The 23562-nt window shown below is 56.3% G+C and overlaps 1 protein-coding gene across 1 annotated transcript in view; it reads right to left on the bottom strand.

Annotated features, from left to right (window-relative positions):
* Positions 1–489: 489 nt before the first annotated feature.
* The window catches only part of RBPMS2 (RNA binding protein, mRNA processing factor 2), a 28442-nt gene continuing 5369 nt past the window's right edge, over positions 490–23562 (bottom strand). The window contains exons 2-8 of the mRNA XM_054716141.1: positions 12678–12755; positions 12132–12170; positions 10931–10993; positions 10454–10604; positions 9825–9976; positions 1874–1943; positions 490–1603 (exon numbers count right to left, since the gene is read on the bottom strand). Of these exons, the coding sequence (XP_054572116.1) occupies positions 1881–1943; positions 9825–9976; positions 10454–10604; positions 10931–10993; positions 12132–12170; positions 12678–12755 (546 nt within the window). The 3' untranslated portion in view covers positions 490–1603; positions 1874–1880. The remainder of the gene's footprint in view (positions 1604–1873; positions 1944–9824; positions 9977–10453; positions 10605–10930; positions 10994–12131; positions 12171–12677; positions 12756–23562) is intronic.

The following is a 23562-nucleotide window of genomic DNA, read 5'->3' as shown; positions in this document are numbered from 1 at the left end:
AATGAATCTAACACAGGTGGTGCCCGGCTGGCGTGGCTCCGCTGGCTGGGTGTCCTCCCACGCAACAAGAGGCCGCCGGTTCAATTCCCGGGCAGGGCACGTGCCGGGTTGCAGGCTCCATCCCCAGCAGGGGGTGTGCAGGAAGCAGCCAATGGATGATGTTTCTCTCTCATGATGTTTCTCTCTCTCTTCTTCTCCCTTCCTCTCTCTCTAAAATCACTAAAAACATATTTAAAAAAATATTTTTAACACAGGTGAGCTGACAGCCCCACCCCCAATCCGATGTATGGCCCGTGGCAAGCCACTTCCCCTCAGACTGCAGTCACACCAAAGAGGGAAGGGGGAGGGGCTCCAGAGCTCTCAGGCCGGGCCACTTCCCTTCCTCCCGCGGAACTCTCAACCTCTGCCCTGGAACTCTCAACCTCTGCCCTCGTGCTGCGCCCTCCCAACAGCCGGCTGCATCCCGCGGAAGCAAAGGTCAGAGAGCAGTGACTGTGGATGATTTTTTTATTTTGCATTTCATGTATCATCCAGTTTCACATTCTCACAGGATCAGCAATTACAACAGCCACCTCGTCTCCCAAGTCTGAAAATGGCAAGACAGCCACAGCTGCGGCCAAAGGCAAAGCACCGATGTGCTCACGAAACAAAAAAATTGCACAACTTTCCCTTCATTTTTCTTAAACTAACGCCCGACACAAAGGTTCACGGCTGGAGAATGGAAACCCTTTCTTCTTCATGCCTCAAACTAAACATTAAACTTATCTGACAGGGCGAACAAGGCCTCTTCAATAATTAATTGCACACACACATGAGAAATCCTTTATGATGCATAAATATTTTGTTGCACAGGGTACAAAAATACTTTCACTTTTTGGTTGGTTTCGTAGTTTGGAAAGAATGAGGAGCAGTGGCAGGGGTGGGGTGCGCTGCGGAGAGGTGAGCAGAGTGGGCGGAGGAGGGATGCTCTGAACAGCCGCTGGCCCGTCTGAGGGGGAAGCGGAGGACCCCGATGTGAAATGAAAAAGGAAACCCTCTGTCGGGGAGTCGCTGCTGTTCGGCCGGGAAGTGTGTGGGGCGGCGGAACGGGCGGCAGGGCGCGGCCCTCACCGAGGCAGGGTGGGTGTAGGGGAGGGGTGTGGAGAGAGGGACCAGGAATGATGAGCCATTAAAGGCCAGGACCTGTTGCTATGGTGACACAGTGTGAGAACAAACTGTACACTCACATATACACAAGTGTAAGTGTCTTAATTCATGCCAGAAAACATGCAAAACCAAACGCCTTGTTTCTCTGAGGTGAAGCTACAAAAGCAAGTTTGGACGGGAGGTCGGGCCTCGCTCGGCCCCAGGGAGGCCTCGGACCTGGGTCTGGGCGTCCCGGAACCCTCCCCTGAGGCCTTGGAGAAGGGCTCTGGGCAGGACAGGGCCGAGGGAGAGGAGAGAGGGGAACAGGAAGCAGTCCACTGAGTCAGGCTCAAAATTCACAGTCTTTGGAGGAAAGCAGCAGCTCTCCACAGGCCGCCTGGGGACAGTGGAAGCTGCGGGCAAGTGGGCAGCTTCCTCCCCAGCGGGGGGCGGGAGCGTCAAGCTGTGGTAACAAGACCTGGAGGGAGGGGAGAGAGGGGGCCATGAGCAGAGGTGTGGGACGGAGCGGAACCCAGGCCTTCCCATTGTGCCAAGCCTGCCAGACAGACGGGGCGGGGTGGGTGACAGGGCGGGAGGGGAAGGGGGAGAGCCAGCCAGAGTGCCCAGTGCACACGCTCAGGTGAAGGCCTCGCATCACCTGGCTCTCGGATGCAGCGAGGGGGGACCAGGGCCCTGCAGGAAGCCTGGGTCTGGGACATTCACCCCGGATCTCTGGGCCAGCACTTACTGAGAAACTAACAGAACTGACGGTATTTCCATCCTTGCTGGGTGGTATCAGAGGAAGGGTACCAGCGCACCTGCAAGAGAAGCCAACATCAGGAGTAGCCGTGCAGTCCCGTCCCCCGATGGGGAGCCCCGTAAGCACAGCCTTCTGTGCCCTCCGAGTCCTGGTCCTGTCACCACTGGCAGGTGTCGGGCCAGGCACTCACCTCTAGGCACCAGTGTCTTCATCCCGAAAATGGGAGAGTGCCCCTGACCTGCCTCCTCTGCCGGGTGAAGGTCAAATGAGAGAACGGTTATGGCGACTGACACTCCACTAGACCGGACTGCAATGTGCCAGGTTGACCAGGTGGAGTCTGCAGCAGGGGCCCAGGTGCTAACAACCTGCCCTTCGCCGGGAGGGCGCGGAATTCCCAACAGGAGACTGAACCCCAATACATTTTTGCTCGACATCTTTGAATCTGTGTCCTCATCCAGCCGTAGGCTAGAGATGCCTGTCACAGGCAGCCATGAGCATCAGGAGGACAGAACGGGAGGACTCCACACGAGAAAGCAAAGCTGGTGTGGCCTCCAGTCCTTGTGTGATCTGTGAGAAGCCAAGGACGAGACCCCACTGCTACAGCCTCCCCATTTCCACCTCTCCGTCCCTCCGTTATTACCCTCCTGAGTCTAGAGGTTTGTAACCTGCCAGCTGAGCCCTCGCGTGGGGCCTGGCAGCTACGGAAACCCTGGCACTTTCCAGGAGGCCCCACAGCACAGTAGCCCCGAAGCAGGATCCCCAGAGACCGGTCAGGAAATGATAGGCACCCCCTTCCCCATGGGCTGGTCGTCTGGATGGTAAGTTGTCTTAGGGGCCAAGCCAACACCGCAGGGAGGCCACCTGCCCCCGTTACAGGCAGCACGTCCGCCCCAGCCTGGCCCGTGGCTGCTGGGTGAGGATGGGGCGGGCATCCCGCCTGAGTGAGGGGGGAGGTTACCCAGACGGAGCCCAGGGTCCCCTAGGAAAGGAAGGGACGGCACAAGAGCCGATGCAGAGACAGGAGCAGCTGGGCTCATGGACAAGTCCCCGCAGCTGCAGCAGTCAGACCCAGTTACCCACTGGGCCCCTGGGATCCCCCAGGCCATTTGGGGCTGAAGAAGCTTCCCGAGAACGCGCTCCTGTGCCCCCTCCAATGCCAGGTGCTGCTTTGTACAGCGCAGGACTCTCCTCACCAGCACACAGCAGGAGGCCAGGGGCTGGTCACCCGACGATGCCAGGATGCTTGGCATACAGCACACAGCAGGGCAAAATCTTAGGTCACCTGACCAATGGGCTCCAAGCATGCGGCACGGCCGTCACCAGGACAGAGCTGACCCCAGGCTGCGAGAACGGCCTGGAGTAAGCCCCACACCACACAGAGAGGTCAGGAGCTCTTCTAGCCTTTGAGCTGTCCAGGCAGAGGCCCGGACCTTCTTTCCTGCCCTCTGAACATCTGGAAGCGGTTCCTGCCTCCTGGCTGACAGCTGAGTGGGAGGAAGCCTCTCCTCCCCTGTGCGGAGCCACGGATGCCCTCTCGGCGGGAGGCCCGCTGGACACCAGAGCTCAGTCCCCAAGGAGGACGAGGAGACCAGCTCCACTGCTGCTGGAGGGCCGGTGGCCCAGCTCAGGGAACCCTCATGGCCCCGGAGCAGCCCCCAGCAAGGAAGTGCCTGGAGCTGGGTGCCCTGCGGGGCTGGGGGCGGGGAGGACATCGGATGGGAGTGGGAGGGACTCTGGAGCCTCCCCCTCGCCCTCTGCACCACTGGGGAAGCCGAGGCCTCCTGCAGCTGCGTCAGGCTCCCTCAGAGAGCCCGCCTCATCCGGCCCCACACTCTCCGCAAGGGCTGGAATTCCTGCCTCTGAAGCAGCACTTTCCCCCTGGCCTGAGATGAGTCAGCCGCCTTCTTGGGGAGGAAGTAGAGGAAAGACCCCATTTCTGAGCTCCAGACAGCCGTTCCCCTGAAGTGGACAGAATGTTCTCAAGTGGCTGCATTTCCGCTTCCCTCAGACACACAGCGTGGGCCGGCGGGCCGGGTCCTCTAAGGAAGCACGGTCCAGCCCTGGCCGGGTGGCTCCGTTGGTTGGAACACTGTCCCATACACCAAAAGGTTACAGGTTCAATTCCTGGTCAGGGCACATACCTAGGTTGTGGATTTGATCCCTGGGCGGGGCAACTGATTGATGTCTCTCTCTCTCTCTCTCTCTCCTCTTTTCTCCCCCTTCCTCTCTCTCTAAAATCAATGAACATATCATCAGATGAGGAAAAAAAAAAAAAATCTCTAAAGCACAGTCCCTTCCTGTCCCAGCTCAGAATAAGACACCCCCCGTCCCCCGGGGCCAGCACATCAGGGAGTGAGTGGCTGGTCCCTTCTCAGGGCCTCTAGTTGCTCACAGGGGACTTGGGGTCCTGAGATACCCACCCGGACAGGCCCATGGTATCTTCGACGAACCAGGTCCCGAGAGGACCAGCAGCGAAACAAGAGGGGGCAGGGCCTCAGTCCCCTCTCACCGGGACTGCCTGAGAAGACGTGCCCAGAAGGGAAGGGGGGGAAGGAGCGAAGCCACAGGAGAAGCAATACGAACAGCAGACAAATACGGGGCCTCACTCACCCGACAGTCCGTCACAGTCACACCCGGGCCGACGGAACCCAGACTGGCCAGTCTACACGCTGGCCCGGGAACAGCTCCGGGAATTCACGGAAAGGAAACAGCAGGACAGGTGCCCAGAGAGGTGTGAGCAAGGGCGCCCCCTGCCGCACAGCCTACCAGCAGCAGAGAATTGTGCGAACAACCTACTACCACCCACCGGGAGCTGGGCACACGCCCCCCGTGGTGGGCTGGCAGGGCATCTGGAATGTAGGTCTACATTTACTGATGTGGAAGAATGTCCTCATAATTAGGTTTTAAAATGATTAAGTGTGTATACAGTAATTTTTGTAAAAGGTTCCTATCCGTGGCTTTACGTACACACTCGCACCCAACTACCCACCAAGTCGAAGGACTAAAGGCAGCGAAGTTGTAGGGAGCAGGATGATAAGCCAAAGGGAACAAAGAAAAGACCCTGCCTACCCTCCCCGCCCCCCACCCCCCGATAAAAGCAGAGCTCCAGTAGCTGATGCTTATGAAACCCTCAGCCTGTGCCAAGTGCTGCTCTGAGTGGTTTTCAGGTACTGGGTTCATTTAATCCTCATAAACACCCTCTGAAGGTGATGCCATCACCATCCCATTATACAGGTAAGGAAACAGAGGCAAGGAAGCTCATGGAACTCGGAGGTTGTCGGTAAGTGGCTGCGCCAGTTTAAGGATGGGGAGCCACAGTGAGAGACCCCCATTTCCTCAGGTGAAGTAAAAAAAGGCCAAGTCCAGTCTGGGAGGACTCTGGGACACAAGGGGACACGGAGAATCCCTGCTTCTCGGCTACTATCTTTAGGTACCAGACCCCAGTGGACCTCTGCCATCCACACCTCCTGCATGCCTCACCCTCTTGAAGGAGAAGATTCTATCAAGAGGCTCAGAAGGTTGAGCAAGATGGCCTTGTGCCAAGACAGAGTGGGATGAACCATCTCCCAGCACCTTTCTGCAGGTCCGGTCCCTGGGGCTCTGGCTGAGCTACTGGCAAAGGGCATGCATGTGGGGTGTGCCCATCTGGGTAAAGGAAGGACTGCTTTTCACCCCCTCTTGTCTCTTAGCTGCCACCTCCTTGCCCCCAGGCATAAAAAACTCAGTTTTGTTGGTCCCCTGGTTCAGAATAATTCTCTTCAGATCAACACTGTCCACCCCTTTATTTAGGCATTTTCTTTTTAAAAATATATATATACTAGAGGCCCGGTGCACAGATTCACACACCGGTGGAGTCCCTCAGCCTGGCCTGCAGGGATTGGGCTGAAACCAGCTCTCCGACAACCCCCAAGGGGTCCCGGATTGCGAGAGGCCAGTTCTCAGGTGACGCACCCCGGAACTGGGCTCCCTCCTCTCTGGTTCCGGATGCATCACCCAAAAACTGCAGCTGCCAAGTCACTGCAGCTCAGCAGCTCCTGCATTGAGCGTCTGCCTCCTGGTAGTCAGTGTGCATCATAGCTACCAGTCAGATGGTAACTTAGGCTTTTATATATATACTAGAGGCCCGGTGCACGAATTTGTGCATGGGTGGGGTCCAGCCGGCCCGCCAAGATCAGGGCCGATCAGGCTGGCTGGGGGGAGCGGCCGCAGGTGGTGGACTGACTGGCCCCGCCCCCTGATCAAACTCCTGGTCAAACTCCCGGTTGAGGGGACAATTTGCATATTAGCCTTTTATTATATAGGATATATAGGGCTAGTGACCTGGTGCATGGATATGAGCACATTGAAAGGAAATTAATTAGAAGGTGGCCGGCAGGGTGGGCCTGGGTGAGATGGGCCAGACATGCCCTGAAGCCAACCTCCCATGGTCCCCAGCGTCTGCAGAGTAAGCGAGGGTCCCTCCAGCAGGTGGGGCCCTTGGCCTGGCCTGCGGGGATCGGGCCGAAACCGGCTCTCCGACATCCCCCGAGGGGTCCCGGAGTGTGAGAGGGCACTTTGCAAAGTTGCTGTTGTACAGGGTGTGGAACACAAATGCAAGTGTGCAGTAAACCAGATTCAGGGCCGACAGTGTCCCAGCAACAACATAACCCATGGTAGAAGGTGGAATCACACTGCCCTGCAAGGAACTGGGCTACATCCTCTCTGGTTTTGGGGTGTGTCACCCAAGAACCGCCGCTGCCAAATCACTGCAGCTCGGCAACTCCTGCGTTGGGCATCTGCCCCCTGTTGGTCAGTGCACATCATAGCAACCGGTCGGACAGTCAAACACTTAGCATATTAGCCTTTTATATATATAGAAGATGTCATATATAAAGGCTAATATGCAAATAGACCAAACTGCGGAACAGAACAACCAGTTGCTATGACGTGTGCTGACCACAAGGGGGCACACAGGGAACATGGCAGGCGTCAGCAGCAGGCGGCAGAGTGCGGAACAAGGTGGGACGCCGGTCACTGTCATCAGGGCAAGCCTCTGTTACTGAAGATTCTCTGCTCCAGTGCGCTGAGGTCCTGCCGGACACTCGCACCTGCTGCTGGCGCCGGAGCCGCTGCTCACACCTGCTGCCAGTGTCTGGCGACGGCCCCGATTGCCCCTTAGGGCTTCTCCACCTCCCCCTGCTCCCGAAGGGCGATCAGGGCCGGCAGCCACCTCTTGCACCCACTGTTGGCGATGGCCCCGCTCGCACCCACTGCCGGCACCATAGCCGCTGCTCACACCACTGCCTGTGCTGGCCCCGATCGCTCGGTGCTGTCAGCGGGTGCGAGCAGCGGCTGCCGGCCCCGATCACCCGAGGGTTTCTACACCTCCCGGTGCCGCCCCGCTCACACCCGCTGCTGGCACTGGCCCCAATCGCTCCGCACCGTCAGCGTGTGGTAGCGGCAGTGGCAGGAGCGAGGCTTCTGGCAGACAGGGGATCGGGGTCCGCGGCAGGAGGGGCCAGGTGGGGGTGCAAAGGATGGGCTGAGACCCGCCCCTGTGCCCACCGCAGCCTCGTGGCCCACAGTTCCTTTCAATGATGAGAGAGAATCGATCGGCTGCCTCCTGCACGCCCCCTACTGGAGATAGAGACCACAACCCCGGGCATGTGCCCTTGACCAGAATCGCACCCTGGACCCTTCAGTCCACAGGCCGACCCTCTACCCACTGAACCAAAACCAGCGAGGGCTATTCAGGCATTTTCAACCTCCATTTGTGGGGCAGCCCTGCTGAAGGGGCGGGGAGGGGGCTCTTGAAACAAAAAGGAAAAAATGCTACTTGGAAAATGCTTTCATGCATTTGGTCCTAACGACATGTTTTACTGTTGAGACATGGCTTTCCAGAGAGCGAGGAGCAGGGACAGAATTAGTTACTGCCTGGGCCAACCTCTTGTTAGTCTCCCGCCCCAAAAATGCCACTACCCTTTGAAGCAGCCTTCATCCCCTTCCCTGGGAAGCCAGGAGACAGGAACTCAGGCATAATGAGGCCTCCAGCCTCAGAGAGGACCCAGGTGAGGAAACTAGACAACGGTGATATTAAATAACAGCCACGATACCTGGTAACTCTCTAGTCTTCCCTCTGTACAGCCGTATAAAGTAGGTATGATTATCATCATTCCAAAAAGAAACTGAGACACAGAGAAGTTAAGTAACTTGCCCAAGGTCACACAGGTGTTAAAAGAGCGAGCCAGGATTTGGACGAGGCAGCTGGATTAGAGTTGGACAACCACAAGGCAGGGAGGGTGGGAGGAAGCTGGAAAGGAAGACAACAGGAGGGCACAAATCCCTCGGAGCAGGTAGCAGCAAACCACTCCCAGCCAGCCAGGGGCCACCCCGAGAAGGGCAGAGGCCCTCTCCTGTCCCCGGCTCCCAACCTCTGCTTGGTCACGGGCACCGCCTAGCCTCTCAGAGCAGACGAGGCAGAACCTCTCGCCCGCTCATTGTACAGAGGAAGACACATAGGCCCAGAGGGGAAGCCACCTGCCGAAGACCAGGTCGCTAACTGGTGCAAGGTGGGGATCAGAGGTGAGGACCCCAGCAGTTAAACTCCCCACGTGGCCGGGATACCGTGCAACTGCCCGCCTTCCACACTGCGCCAGGTCAGAGACGACGGACAGCGTGCCCGGCTCACTACTCTATGCCCACCCAGAGCCTGGTAAACACCCAAACATCTCCCTCTAAGGAAGATCGTTACCACCTTCCTACCCCCGACCAGTGTTCCAGCTGTCTGTGCTGTGCAGCTGGGGACAGCGCCCAGTTTGCCCACACTTCTGCCCGTGGTACAATCTAAAGTTGCTGTGGCCAGGGAGAGTGCCCCTGCTGGGTTTGTTGGGGTACTAGCCCCAGAATCTGAACCTTCCGCCCTGGAACTGGGCAACCCAGAAGTCACTGAGCCCCCCAGAGGACCGAGACGACCAGGAACTTAGCCCTCGGCCAGCGCACCGACTCCTCCCACTGCAGCTTCCAGTTCCTGCGAACTCCGCCTTCCTGGCCTCTCACTTCCTTTTCCTCCTCATCCCCTTCTGCTGCCCTTGCGAGTCTGCAGCCTCTGCTCACTCCTGCTCCCAGCACAGCACGCCCAGCGAGGTCCCTCTTCCCACGGATGGGAGGCCGAGGTGGGCTCACCACTGCTCCTCCGCCCTCCTGTGCCACCTGGCAGTGCCGTCCACACAGCTGGCATTCCTGTCGCTGCCTCACAGGAATGGGCTGGTAGCTCACCCCCTGCCCGTCTGCCTCTCCAGCACCTGCCCGGCCCTCGCTGAGCAGAGAGCCCTCCCGGCCAGCTCTACCCTCCCCGCCTCTCCTGGAGGTGCTCGCATCCTCTCTCCTGCCCCAGCGCAGGTTCGGGAGGGAGAGCATCCAGGCTCCATGGAAACAGGAACCCTCGCTGAGCACTCGGGACGCTTGTCCCAAGTACAGTTCTAGCACCTCTCATGTACTGACATTTAATTCTCACCACAACCCTGAGGCACACAATAGTATTCTCCTTTTCCAGATAACTGGAAAAACCAAGGCACAGCCACCTTTAAGAGCTGTCTCAAGTTCCTAAAGACAGGAGGAGGCAGAGGCAGGCGGAGGGTTCCGGAGACCACACTCGGGTTGGGATTTGAATCGTGGTTCAGTCACCACAAACAGAGTGCAGTGTGGGGCCACGGGTGGTCAGGGGGCGGTGGAACCGCAGCTGGGTCTTCAGGACTCTGCCCTGAATCTTCAACGTGGCCTTACGGCTTGTCCTCTCCCTCCTCTCGGTCAGAGCCCATGTCCTAAAGGCATGTCATGGGAGACAGCGGCTCTGCTGAGCTCAGGAGACATGCGTGGTCCAGAGGCCAGGTAGGTACAAAGTCTGGCCAACTCCGAGCCTTCACTCTCCCCTGTCCTGCTTCTCCCCCTGGGGAGAGCTTACCTGAGCGTGCAGGGCGGCGGCGGCAGCAGCAGTGGCAGCTGGGTAGGTGAACGCAGCGTGTGAGATAGCCGGGGTCAGCTCTGTGGTGTACAGAGGGTAGGGGGCCCAGGCCTCTGGGGATGTGGGGATCAGAGCAGTCCCCATCAGGTCATCTACAAAGGGAGACAAGAGCCCCCATCGTCAGAACACTCCCCTTCTGCCACCTCATGCCAGACAGACAAGGGCACTCAGCACTATGGTTGAAGCACAAGCTCCTGTCAGGCCAGATACCCCTCAAGACCAGAGAAAGAAGCCATGTTAACTTGGCCGGGCAGGGCGAGCGTCTTGTCTGCTTTGAGAAGCTCTCAGAGGGGCCTCCGCCCATCTCAACCAAGAGAAACCAGAGAAGGCTTCAGGGAAGTCTGATGGCTCCGCCGGCCTGAGGCCCAACACAGGCTGCAGGGAGGACGGAAGTGAGGAACCCACACGGAGGCGGCTGTGGATGCAAGCAGCCTCCTGGAAAAGGGGGCATGCAGGCAGACAGCCCCCCAGAGAGAATCCCAATGCCTGCTCTCTGTACAAACCCCCGGGGGCCCCGAGCCCAGGCCCAGGGCAGGGCAGCAGGCTGCAGCTGAGCGCCACTCACTCACAGGGGTCCCGTGCGATGAAGTGTGCTCCTAGGGCGGGGTGAGCGCTGGTGGGGTTTGGTGTAGCCATTAGCTTGTTCTTGGCCATCTTGGTATTGGCTTTGGCAAACTCTAGCCTCAGGGTCTGCGGGTTCTCGGGATCAAAGCGAATACCCTACACCGGAAGGAGAGGAAGGGAAAGACTTTACTCTGTAGAACCCAGACTGTCCGCTGCAGTGGGTACAGAAGGGCCCCAGAAATGATCTTGCCCGAAAGACTTGCCCGCCTGGGGCCAAGACCGAGGACATGCTGCTCCAGCCTTGTGAGTAGGGACGTCTGGCCGAGACAGCACAGCCCAGGACCCTGCCCAGGGCGGCTGGGAAATAAGCTGTGGGCCCGCTCCTTGGGCGTGGGGTGGGGGGAGGTTTGCAGAAGACAGGACACGGACACCCCATGCCCAGGGGACTGTGGGTCAGAGAAAGACCTCCTCCATCTACTCACATTCAATGCATTCTTGGCTGCTTCTGCTCCTGCCCGGCTGTCAAAGATCACAAAACCAACAGGCTAACAGGAAAAAGAGAGAACACACTTGCATCTCTCCCAACATTCCATCTCCCCCGCAAAAACAAGACAAAACAACAAAAACCCCAAAATAATAAAAAGCAACTCTTGCCCTAAGCTCAGTTTGGAACAATAGAAGACTCTTGTGCACCAAAAGTCTCCAACCCAGGTGCCACATTGTGGGAAAAGATGCCAACAGAGCTTTATCCCACAGCACTAAGCATCACCCTTCCAATAAGTCTTTCTTTTTTTTTTAATGTATCTTTTACTGATTTTTTACAGAGAGGAAGGGAGAGGGATAGAGTTAGAAACATCGATCAGCTGCCTCCTGCACACCCCGCCCTGGGGATGTGCCCGCAACCAAGGTACATGCCCTTGACTGGAATCGAACCTGGGACCCCTCAGTCCGCAGGCCGACACTCTATCCACTGAGCCAAACCGGTCAGGGCAAGTCTTTCTTTTTCTTTTAATGCATGCAGGTAATTAAGAGTAAGTGCTAGCCCAGCCAGCGTGGCTCAGTGGTTGAGCGTTGACCTATAAGCAGGAGGTCACAGTTCAATTCCCTGTCAGGGCACATGCCCAGGCTGTAGGTTCAATCCCCAGTGTGGGGCGTGCAGGAGGCAGCTGATCATTGATTCTCTCTCATCACTGATGTTTCTATCTCTCTTTCCCTCTCCCTTACCCTCTGAAATCAATAATACACACACACACACACACACACACACACACACACACACACACACACATATATATATATATATGTGTGTGTATGTATATAAGTTCTAATGTTTTCCCAGGAAGGGGACTCCAATATATCAAGTGCCTGAGGAAGTTCCAGATTCGATCAAGGGGAACAGTTTGAAATTTCTCCAACTTCATCTTGCCAAGGTTCAGTCCAGACCCCAAATGGCCCTCAGCCTCGAGCCAGGCTGTGGCTTCTCAAGAGTCAGAGAGGGAGGACCAGGAGCTGACTGGTAAGAAGAGGGGGCCTGTGGAGGCCACTGGTTCATCAGCCCAGCACAGAACCAGGATAAAGGGAGAGGTCTCAGCTCCCTCAAGACTGAGTAAAAGGCACAGACTTCATTCCGAGCTCAGCAGTTGGGATGGGCTGGGAGGAAGAAAAACCTTGCAGAGAAATTACCTGTCTCGATGTGAGCTTGATCAGGGACCCTTCGTACCCCTGCAGAGAGAGGCAGTCATTAACAGGGAAGGTCAGAGCCCCTGCTGTGCCGTCCCAGCCACCCACTCCGCCCTCCACCACTGCTGGGCGCCCTCCATTCTGCATCCTGCACCACACGGAGTAGCACGTGGGTGGGCATGGTGGCAGACGCCATCGTTTCACTCATAAATTCCCATTTGCCCCACTAGCTTGTAATCCAGACGCACAGATCTTACCTTTTTAAGTTTTCTCCTCTGCAAATCGAAAAGGCTACACTGAATCTCAAAGATTACTTATACAGCAAAATCTGTGGACATTCTCCATGTCCCCACTTTACAGATGAGGAAACAGAGGCTGGGAAGGGCTAAGTGATCAACAGAAAGCAACGTGTGGATTGACAGGTCTGTGATCACAGTTTCTGATACTCTGTCCTACCTCTTCCTGCTGCCCAGCCCAGGTCAGAGACTCACTCCTGACGCTTCGCCTCTGTCCCAGGCTCTGCCCGTGGGTGGCTGGGCCCAGACTCACCTTGAACGGCCTGAAGAGCAGGTAGAGTTCTCTGGGTTTAATGTCCACAGGGAGGCCACTGACGAACAGTGTCCGGACCTGGAGACAAAAGGACAGCAATGACGGCCCTTCCTTCTGGAAGGAACTGGAATCCTCCCAGAGTTTAGGGAGGAATTTGGTATTTCCTGGGCCTCCTTTGGAGGCTGAGACAAATGAATACTCAGAGGCTTATAGCATTTAACTTTTTTGTTGTTGTTAATCCTCACCCAAGAATATTTTTTCCCATCGATTTTTAGATTTTTATTTATTTATTTAAAATTTTTTATTTTTTTTAAATGTATTTTTAGTGACTTCAGAGAGGAAGGAAGAGGGAGAGATAGAAACATCAATGATGAGAGAGAATCATTGATTGGCTGCCTCCTGCTCGCTCCCCCACTGGGCATGATTGGAATCGAACCTGGGACCCTTCAGTCTGCAGGCCGATGCTCTATCCACTGAGCCAAACCGGCTAGGGCTGATTTTTAGAGAGAGTGGAAGGGAGTGGGGGAAGAGCGGGGGGAAGGGGAAAGGAGAGAAAGAGAAAGAGAGATGTGAGAGACACATCAACTGGTTGCCTCCTGCACATAGCCTGACTGGGGCCAGGTATCACACCTACAATCCAGGTATGAGCCCTTGACCAGGAATCAAACCCGAGACCCTTCAGTGTACGAGCAGATGCTCTAACCACTGCAACAAGCATGTGAACTAGGCCAGGGCACAAGCATTTAACTTTTCAAAGTCCTTCCTGTGCACTCTCCTTTCTCCAGGTTCATCCTGCAGGTGTCACTCAACGAGCACCTGCTGAGCACCTCTGTGCAAGCCTGACAGCTGTGGAACAGCTGCAAGGAGAGAGCCCTATTTAATCAGCACACAGATCACGGATCCCTCTTCAGGTCAAGGACCCCTCTGACCTCCTCAGCAAACTTGGTGTCTGACCCCCCACAAATGCACAAGTTAAAATGTATATAATTAGTAGCAGATACCCACAGACCCAGGTTGGGAGGTTCCGTCTGGTCCAGGGGAGAGGCAAGGATGTAAATGGAACCTAAGTCCTATGCTGCACCTGGGACGACTTCCACAGGGGGCCCACCCTGTCACACCCATCTCCTGGGCACTGCTTCTGACGCTAGCTGTAAGCTCTTCGATGGCCTCTATGTCCAGCTCCTACTATGGAGCTGGTACTAAATGTTTACTGAATCAGAGACCTGGGTAAGGAGTCAGGGATGGGACAATTATGCTGGGTTTTGAAGAATGAGTAGGATCTTGCCAGCTCCAAATGAGGCAGAAGATGCTGTGAGTTACAAGGCCTGCCCTCACCATGGTGACAAGTTGGTGGTGAAGCCAGGTCTAGACACCAGATTTCCATCCTGTGACTCCAGCCAAACCTGACTTCCTGAACTGCATGATAGCCTGTGGGACCCAGCCAACAGCCTTTTTGTAGACAATGGATTGAATCAGGAACCCGGGGCAGCCAGGCAAAGTTACACCCAACACACACACACACACACACACACACACACACGCACGCACGCACGCACGCACGCACGCACGCACATCCTCAGCAACAGAGCCAGGAGTGACTGCGGAAACCAGCATGGACAGCTGCTGGTAGCCAGGGTCACCATCCTCAGCCCATGCCTGATAGCAAATGGGTAAGGACAAGTTTCTTCACTCACATGAGTTTTCTGCCAAGAAGCATACCCTTGCCATTTAGGGCACATGGTTCCTTCCAGTCATGCCTTTCCCTAACCAGACATGCCTCTGCTCCCAGGCCCGGGGGGGGGGGGGGGGGAAGGTTCCGTACACGTCACAGCCCGCAGCTGTGTCCGTCCACACAGCGCTCAAGTGCTGCCCTGCTCCCAGGAGCTCCTGGGACAAACTGGACAGCGAGGCTCCGGGTGGGCTCAACCGAGCCCCCGACTCCAGAGGGCGCCCTCCTCCATACCCTGCCCTTTGACGGGCGGGCCTTTAACCTCCCTGTAATCCCCCCAAAGGACAGGGACCTGCTTGGGTCACCCGGCTTTCCTTTAAAGGCAGCAGACCCGGGACCCATCTGGGCAGGTAGAGGTGATACTTGCTTCTGGGTGCCAGGACTTGAGCACCCAGCCAGGGCCCTGCTTCTCCCTCCTCCCTGGGACGGCGGGTCTCGGTTTGGGTCAAAGACGCAGAACCGGAGCCACCCCACAGAAACCTCTGCCTCCGTTCTCCCCAGGGGCCACCCATTTCACCCCGGCTAATTTTAAACCCTTCCTCAAATGGCTCCTTTCTGGCCAGACCTCCCCAGAGGCCCCCTTAAATAGCAAGTTCTCAGCACAAAGTTTCCTGCTGGGTGGGGGAGGGGAGGGTGGGGGATCTTCCCCTCCTTCCCAGCTCAGATCCTGGTTTCCAGTCTTCCCTCTGGGCCGGATGTCTCCAGCCCTTTTCTTCTGGTTTCCATCATTTAGGCTCTGGAGTGTTCACAAGGCCACAGTATCGCTCCCGTCCTGTCCCTGGCCACCTCTCAGAAACTAAAGCAGGCCAAGGCCGTTACAGACGAGGTGGCGGGTCCGTCTGCCAGGTCACAGACCCTTCGCTGGGATAACAACGTCTGGGAGGTTAGGTCACAGGAAACCTGGCCTAACTATTCCCTCAGGTTCTCACTTGATCTCAGTCACCCCAGCAGATGACGGGATCCCTGACTATCCTCTGTGCAGACAGGGAAACTGAGGCCCAAAGGGGCTCACGCAGCTTAGCTCACCCAGGCGCCCTGACTCAGTCTTCGGTGCCACCAGCAATCCGTCCAGCTGTGGGGACAGACGGAGTGGCACGTGGGTGGCCTTGTTAGCCTCATGGGTAGGTAAAGTATTGTCACCCGTCCGTTCGGAAGCCCTTCCTTGGGGACTCGTTTAGGATGACAGCAAAGCTGGAACAGTAGGGCAGAACAAGAAGAAACTGGCGAAGCAAGGTCGAGGGGAGCAAGAGCTCAGCCCCACGCTGAGAGGAGACGAGGTTTCAGAGCCCACGCCTCTGCCTTTCGGCTTCAGCTCCCTCTGGTCCTGCCACAGCCCATCTCCTCCGGGTCCCCGGCAAGCTCCATGCGCACCAAAGGCAGCTGCCCGTGTTGCCTCTCGGGCCACCCCTCCTCCCTGGCTCCTTAACTGAAGGGCACCCACCCCTCACATCCCTCTACTTCCTCACTCCCCCTTCCTTCCTCTGAAGTCCTACGGGGCCCTCAGAACCCCCTGCCTCACATCGTTTCCACCGTCTGAGTTTATCCTGGACTCTAAAACCCCAGAGAAGGGAGCCACGTCTCAAAACTTTCCTACCCTCCAGAGTTCCCAGAGCCAGGCCTCAGCACCTGCACGGTCCCCCTGCACCTCAGTCCTTCCAAAGAAACTCCCAGGCCGAGGCCGATGTGGCCCAGCGTGGCAGAGTAATGCCATAAATGGCAAAGACAACAGGCTTCAGTTAGGCCGCCGCCTGCACCCCAGCTTCAGGCTTGGCTAGGGCCGTGGTCGGCAAACCGCGGCTCGCGAGCCACATGCGGCTCTTTGGCCCCTTGAGTGTGGCTCTTCCACAAAATACCACGGCCTGGGCGAGTCTATTTTGAAGAAGTGGCGTTAGAAGAAGTTTAAGTTTAAAAAATTTGGCTCTCAAAAGAAATTTCAATCGTTGTACTGCTGATATTTGGCTCTGTGGACTAATGAGTTTGCCGACCACTGGGGAAGATGCTTCCTGCCTCCGAAGCGGCCTATCTGTGCAACATGGATACCATCTACCTCCAGGATGAACAGTTCGCCTCACTCCACGCCTGGCACTTGGGAGGCGCAACAAAATGCACGTTCACGTAGGGCTCCTGTAATCACAGTGGTTACCTGCACGGACACCTCACCTGTCAGGTACCCCAAGCCTTTTACTTATAAGTGCCTAGTGAGGCGGGGTCGGGTCCGGGTCAGTCTGGAACTGGCAACATGGGTGAGACGATCTTAGGAGGTCACAGGCTCCTTTTCCTCCTTCCCAGGGAGGTAATATTTGAGGTGAAGGCACAATGGAGATGAACTACAACACCCTCATTTTATAGATGAGGAAACGGAGGCTCAGAAGAGGCAGGTAACAAAGCAAGGTGACTGTATAGTCAGGACCCTCTAGGGACGGCTGGGACAGAGACATGCAGTTACTTCTCCAAGGCCTGGCCGACGAGCCCCGTGTCCCAGGCCGGCCTTGGAGACCACTCCCATGCCACTTGCTGGTGCCAGCCTCACAGGGCCTGTCGTTCATGAGATGGGTGCAGACACCAACAGTTGGTTGATGCCAAGATGAAAAGACCAATCAGAGAACCCATGTCCTGCCTATTCCACCAATTTATTATAAGAATTCAACACAAAACTGCTTTCAGTATTTGAAGGAGCAGAAGGGGGGGTTCCCACAATCCCAGGTCCTAGAAGTCACCACACTCGTTTACCTGGCCCTTCTCCTCTGGACCTCAGCCCTTCTCCGGAAGTGCCCACACAACCACAATCCTGAAACACGGAAAGCAACCACAGCCCTGTTAAAATGGCCATCTTCGCCGGGCCACTGTGGCCCGGTGGTTGAGAGTCGATCTATAAACCAGGAGGTCACCGTTCAAATTCCGCTCAGGGCACATGCCCGGGGTTGTGGGCTCGATCCCCAGATGGGGGGGCTGCAGAAGGCAGCCAATCAATGATTCTCTCTCATCATTGATGTATCTATCTCTCTCTCCCTCTTCTTTTCTCTCTGAAATCAATAAAAATATGTTAAAAAAATAAAATGGCCGTCTTCAATGGCAGGTACGAGCAGATAGTGCCAGACCACAGCCATATCCTAAGCACAACTGGGGATAAGCTAGGAATGGGGTAGAGCGAGGACTGGGGGAGAAGTGGAGAATCCTTAGAAGTCAGTGAAAGGAGGAACTTGCTGAGGAACAGCTGTTCAGATGGAACCCACTGGAAGCACCACATTTCACATGGACAAAGAACTTGGCCAGAGAGGTGGCCCAAGACACAGGACATCGCAGACATGGCTGTGTGGCCCTCGTGGCAGTCGGAAGCAGACTCAACCTTGCTGGAGGTCCCAGCCAGCACCAGGCCCACTGAGGGGAGCCAACTGGCCTTTTGGCACAACTGGGCCCTTGTCCAGCAAGGCTTTGGGGGCTCCGGAGGCAGCGCTTTCCTTCTGCAAGTCCTGCTGCCCACCTTCCTCTGAAGGTGCTGGGAGTGAGGGGGCAGGGCAGTCCAGCCCCTTGGGTAAGCCCACAGGCTATCCCTGGTTAGCAGACTTCCTGGGGCTGTTAGGTCTCAGCTGTGGGTTCCTGGGCTCTTTCCCTCCAGCTGGCGCTGGATCTAGGGTGCCTAAGGGTTCCCCTCTTGACCACTCCTCACCTCCTCTACCGGTGGCCTCTGAATCTCACTCCCAGTGTTTCAGGGAGGGGCAAAAGGGCATTACCTGAGAGGCACAGGAACGGGTGGTCCCCCATCCTCAGCCTCGTTCTTGAGGCCCCTGGGATGGGGATGTCCCCTCCCATAAGGAGCCTCTCAACTGCTCTTTCTAAGCCCAGCAAGACAGAGGACCCAGGCTCCCGGGGCGGCCCAGTCCTTTCCTTGGTGACAGGAAGGGGACTGCAGGTCATCATCTAGGATTTCCTCTCCTCTCGGCAGCCCTCTCCAGCCCAGAGGCAAAGCTTAATGTTGTACAGGGAGAAGGGAAGTAGGAAGGAGGAGCTCTGCTAAACTCGTTCCTATCTATGTGTCAGTGGTGTTCTTCCATCAGACAAACTGAAATCTGTTTAAAGATCTTCAGGTAAAAAGGAAATGAAACAAAAGCCGTCAGGAGCAAGGTGATAACACACCCCAGGCCTCGGCCTCAGAGCACAGCCAAGCTTCTGTGGGCAACACTTCAGACAGGACTTCGATCAATCTCGCTCTGCCCAGGGGGACAGCTCTCTTGCCTCTGCACACTCTGATGGGCAGCCCTGTCATTCAGGTGTCCCCAGGCCAGGCCAGCTTCCTCGACAGTGGCTGCTCAGGTCTCGGGCCAAGCTCAGAGGGGACCCTGCAGGAATTAAGGGAAGGGGCTGGCAGGGGAGCAGGAGGAGGTGGGGGTTCTACACAGCAAAGCCCCTGTGTGGGACGGGACTGGGGTACGGGGTTCGTAGGGGCCACAGAGCCCTCCCACTCAGCCAGAGGCCAGGCTGGCCACTCTGCTCTTACCAGATGTGTGCCCTCCTCTGCAAGGGGAAGGACATGCCTGATGCTGAGGGCTCAGTAGCTCTAACGCGTCCCAACCTCTGGACACAAAAGACCTCCTTCATACTCGGCATTAAACACTCAACTTCCCGGTGAAGGGCGGCAGTAGGGTATTGTGGCCCAGAGGCTCCCCAAGTTCCAGCTTTGATTAGCGATGGGAAGGTTAGACACGGCTTTCAAAACCAGTGGTATGCCCCTGGACAAGAGACCCTCTTATCTTTTGACTCTGAAGGACACCACAGCCTTCTTCCTACCTCGGCCTGGTCATCTCTCCCAGATTGCAGCCTGGACTTCAGGTCCACCTGCCCGGAGGGCAAACCTTTCTCCACAAAGGCTGCTGCGGCAGGAAAACATCAGGGCCACTCCCCACGCTGCCCCCACCCCACTCCCAAATAAATGCCACGGGCCCACCAGGAGCGCCCTCCCCTGGGAGACAGACTCCTGCCTTCCAGGCAAATCCCTGCCGCACAGGCTGGGATTCAGGGAAAGACACACTCGGGAAACTTGACTCCGGCAATAGAAACATTCTACCAAAGAGGTAAAGACCATGTTTGAAAATTGATTCTTTGCAGCAATCCCTTAGCACCTCTGAACGTTAGAATTCCTCCCGGAAAGGAAAAACTGTTCTGTCCACTCCATTAAAATGTTCAAGTAATGCGCTCGCTTCGAATCCCCGCCCACCGGCTGCTTAGGCGCTCTCCCAGTGCCATCTGGATGGAAAACACCACTTAGGGAAGGGGGGCGGAATCCAAAAAGGGAAAAACAAGCCTCTCATAAGCCCCTCCCACATCCTTCCCCAGCTCCCAGCCCTCAGCAGCGACTGAAATGCTGAATATCTGAGCTGGAAGAAACCTCATTTTTAGATGAGGAAACCGAGGCCCTGGGGTCCAGCGAGCTGCTCACGGTCACCGAGCACATCAGAAGCAGACCCAACGTCCCCAGGTGCTCACCAGTCAAAGCTCTTCTGCACACGAGGATTTCACACCGCCAACCCACTCAGACCCCAGTGGGGTCGGCCTTGGGCACCCAGGAATAGCTAGATGGCCTTCAGCTTCTGAGTTAAGAGGGCAGAAACAGCTCCTCGCAGAAGGCTGATTGGGGGTCCCGCTGGATGATCCCACGGTTAATGCAAACAGAGTGAATTAGAGGGAGGTCAAGGGGAAAACTGCCGGACTGCCAACTCCCAGCCACTGAGCGTAGCCCTGTGCCCCATTCACTGGGGGAGGTGGGGATGGGAAGCCCCTCGAACACAGGACAGGACAGCTGGGCTCTTGCAGCTCCAGGAAGCCTCAACCAGGCCACCCCGCCCCCGCCAGCCAGTTCACAGGGTTTATGAGCTGCAGCCTGCATTGTATACAGATGACAGCTTTCCTGATATAAAGATAGTGAAGATCCTTTTTGAACTTGTACTAGCCATCATCACACCCAGCTCTGGCTTCTCCAAGGGAAAGAGACTCCACTGAGAACCAAGACAGGGGACTCAGGTTCAGCCTCCTGCTCAGCAAACGACTGCTGACCAGACATGCACACAAAAGAAAAACAGCCTCAAACCAACTGTCAGGGAGCCTGGGTTGGAGTCCCAGCCAGTCAGGTGGCTTCCTGGCCTTCCTCGCGGCCTGGGCAACACAGGAGAGGGGGGGGACTACCCTTAGGGTCCTTCACACCCCACTTTCTAAGGTACCAGGGAAGCAGGTGTCCTCCATTTGCTCAGAGTTTAAACACTTTCCTTCTTAGGGAGAGGTGGGGGAGTTATGAAATCAAACGGACTTGTATGCATGCATATAAGCATAAACAATGGACGCAAAACTCTGAGGGGTGAGGGCATGTATGGGTGTGGGGTGGGGGGGGGTAATGGTAATCTATGTACACATATAATACCTCAATAAAAAAATAAATAAAAATAAAAAATAATAATAATAATAAATCCAAAAAAAAAACAAACCACTTTCCTTCTGTCCACAGGGAAACAAAGAAAGTGGTGAGGAAGGGGCTAGCGGAGAGGTTAGGAGCGCAGCAGTCAGAAGCCAGGCCCTGGCCAAGCTGAGCCTGGGGGTTTGAGAGGGGTCTCTGCTGGAGCAATATTGGGGTTGCCTAACAGAAAGCTCAGAGCAGTCACACCCTCCCAGGCAGAGATCGCGTGGCCAGGACTTTCCTTCTGTGTCTGTGTGTAGGGGGTAGGGTGGGGGCTGGGTTCTGCCTGGGTTCCATGCTTAAGCTTGGCACCGGCAGGTCGCTCTTACCCCTCCCGGGGGAAAGAAGTCCCTCTGCGCGAGGCCACTTGACGAGAGGTGGATGGAATGTGGCGACATGGCCCGCAGATCCAGGACTTATAAGGGCTGAACAACAGCATAGGACTAAAGAGCCAGCAGATACAGCCAGACAGTGAATGGGAACCTAGACGCACACACTCCCAGAGCCCCAGTGCTCCCTCGTTTCCTCCAAGGAGCTCTGGGCCAGGACGCCGACAATGCCATCGGACAGCCAGATCTGGCGAGAAGTCCCAGGCTCAGGGCCTGTCCCAGTGCTGCTTGCCCCTGCTAATTCCAGCCCAAATCACTTATTATCAGGGCCCCATGTGGGCAGCACTTCATGGTTTCTAGTTCTTTCACGCTCACCATTGGCACGTGAGCCTGGCAGTCCTTCCATGTGATAGGCAGCGCGATTCTGGCCCATTTCATAGATGGGGAAACCAGCTCAGGGATTAGGTGCCTGCCCAGCCAGTGGCAGAGCTAGGGATCAAGTCCAAGTTGCCTGGGAAGTTGGGGCTCTTCCCCTATAGCCTGCAATGTGTCCAGGACCGTGTGTGTGTGTGTGTGTGTGTGTGTGTGTGTGTGTGTGTGTGTGTGTGTGTGTGTGTGTTGGAGTGGGGAACCAAGCTGGGATGATAAGAAGTTCTCTAAAGGGAGGACATGTTTATATTTTGTTGTTGTTGGGCTGGCTTGTATAAAGTGTTCAATAAGAAGACTTCAGACCTCACACCCTAAGCTAATTCTAGCTCCAGGAACAGGCTTACCGTCTTAGAAGCACACCTGTCAAAGCCTGTAGTGAGCACCAGCCTACACTTCATCTAGGGAACCAGACCAAACAGTGTGAACTGCGCCGTGCAGACGGCCCGGTGCTATGTCCAGGCGCCTGCTTTCCACTAGGTTCCAGACAGAGCCGGGGTCCAAGGCTCTCCGAGCGGCAGACTCACAGGGCTTCCAGCACGGAGGGCCCCCAGGTGAGGCTCCCTCCCCTTCTGCACCGTACACCTGCCATCCTTCCTGGTGCTGTGTGGTTGGCCAATGCAGACCTACTGCTTGTCCCCTGTACTTGGCACCGCTGTCACACACCACCCCGCAGATTCAAAGCTTTGGCCTAAGGAATCTTACACCCACGCCCACCCCCAGCTCCAAAATCAGTACCTCTAACCCTCAAACCATGTGATGTTATTTCAGCGTGAACAGGCCGTACTGGGAACACAGCACTAAGCCCAACACACTGCCCATCATCTGACTGAGGCAGATGATGCCTGACAAGAGATGTTTCCTAACGTAATGCTCCTGTTGAGAGAGGGTCTCCATTCAGGGATTCTGGTGGGAGCTCCCCTGTCACAAACACATCAGGATCCCTCCATTCCCAGCTGTGCCTGGATATGACAACTATCCATCGAGGACAGGGGCCAGTCTGGGCAGTTCTTCTCAGCCTTCACAGCGACAAGGGTTCTCAAAAATGGTTTGAGGCGCTATTCCAGTAACCTCTTCTGACTCCCCACCCCCATCCCAGTAAAAGCCCAGACCCATTTCAGCCAGGGGTGGGGTGGGGGAGGGTTGGCTCTTCCCAAGAAGAGCTAGATACTGCAGACACATATCCCATGCCTGGTCCAGGTCAGGCCCTACCCTTCCTCCCTGGGAGTCCAATATGCAGGTGGCCTTGATGACTTGTGACAGCCACCAGCTTCTGTTCAGTCAGCCATAAATGACTAAAGGCCATGGCAGATGGGCCTCAGCAGACCCTCCCACTACACCCCCCCCCCCTGTTATACTCCAGAGGCCCCCAGCACAGATGGATCCACCAGTGGACTGTCTTCAGGAAGGGAGGACCCACCTGTCTAGCCTCGGCACATCTTGGAGACAACCTTATTCTTTCCATCCAAGGACAGAAGAGAGGAAGAAGCAGAAAGCCGAGGAGCCTGTGCTGGTCCCTGGGCAGACAGACAGGGTTCTGGCACATGAAGCCTCTTGTCTACAGTTCCCACCTCACGGCAGCAGGGTTCCGGAAGTACGGCGGACGGGCCCTGCGGCCGCCGCATGGCTTTGCCAGGGGCGCGAGGACCCTTCTGAGGCAGCCATGGTCAGGGGGTGGCGGGGGAACTCCAGCACTCTCCTTCAGCTCTGAGTAACGAGAGGTGGGTGGCCCTTGACCAGGCGCTCAGTGGTCAGGGCAGGCAGGACGGCTCCTCCTCCTCTCCACCTCTCAGGACTGCCTGGAGGTGCAGGGCGGAGCATGAGAGCCAAAGGCTCAGCACCCTGCAGGTCCACGCTGCCTCTGTTTACAGTGGCCACCAGCTGCCCACGGAAGATGGGGATGAGAAGTCAGATGTGCAAACACTGAATGAGGTTTAGAAGCCGGTTCTTACCGGGGCA

Source organism: Eptesicus fuscus, chromosome 5 (assembly GCF_027574615.1).
Source record: "Eptesicus fuscus isolate TK198812 chromosome 5, DD_ASM_mEF_20220401, whole genome shotgun sequence".
NCBI classification, from domain to species: domain Eukaryota; kingdom Metazoa; phylum Chordata; class Mammalia; order Chiroptera; family Vespertilionidae; genus Eptesicus; species Eptesicus fuscus.
Note: the sequence above shows the minus strand (reverse complement) of the source record. Positions and strands in the feature narration are given on the sequence as shown.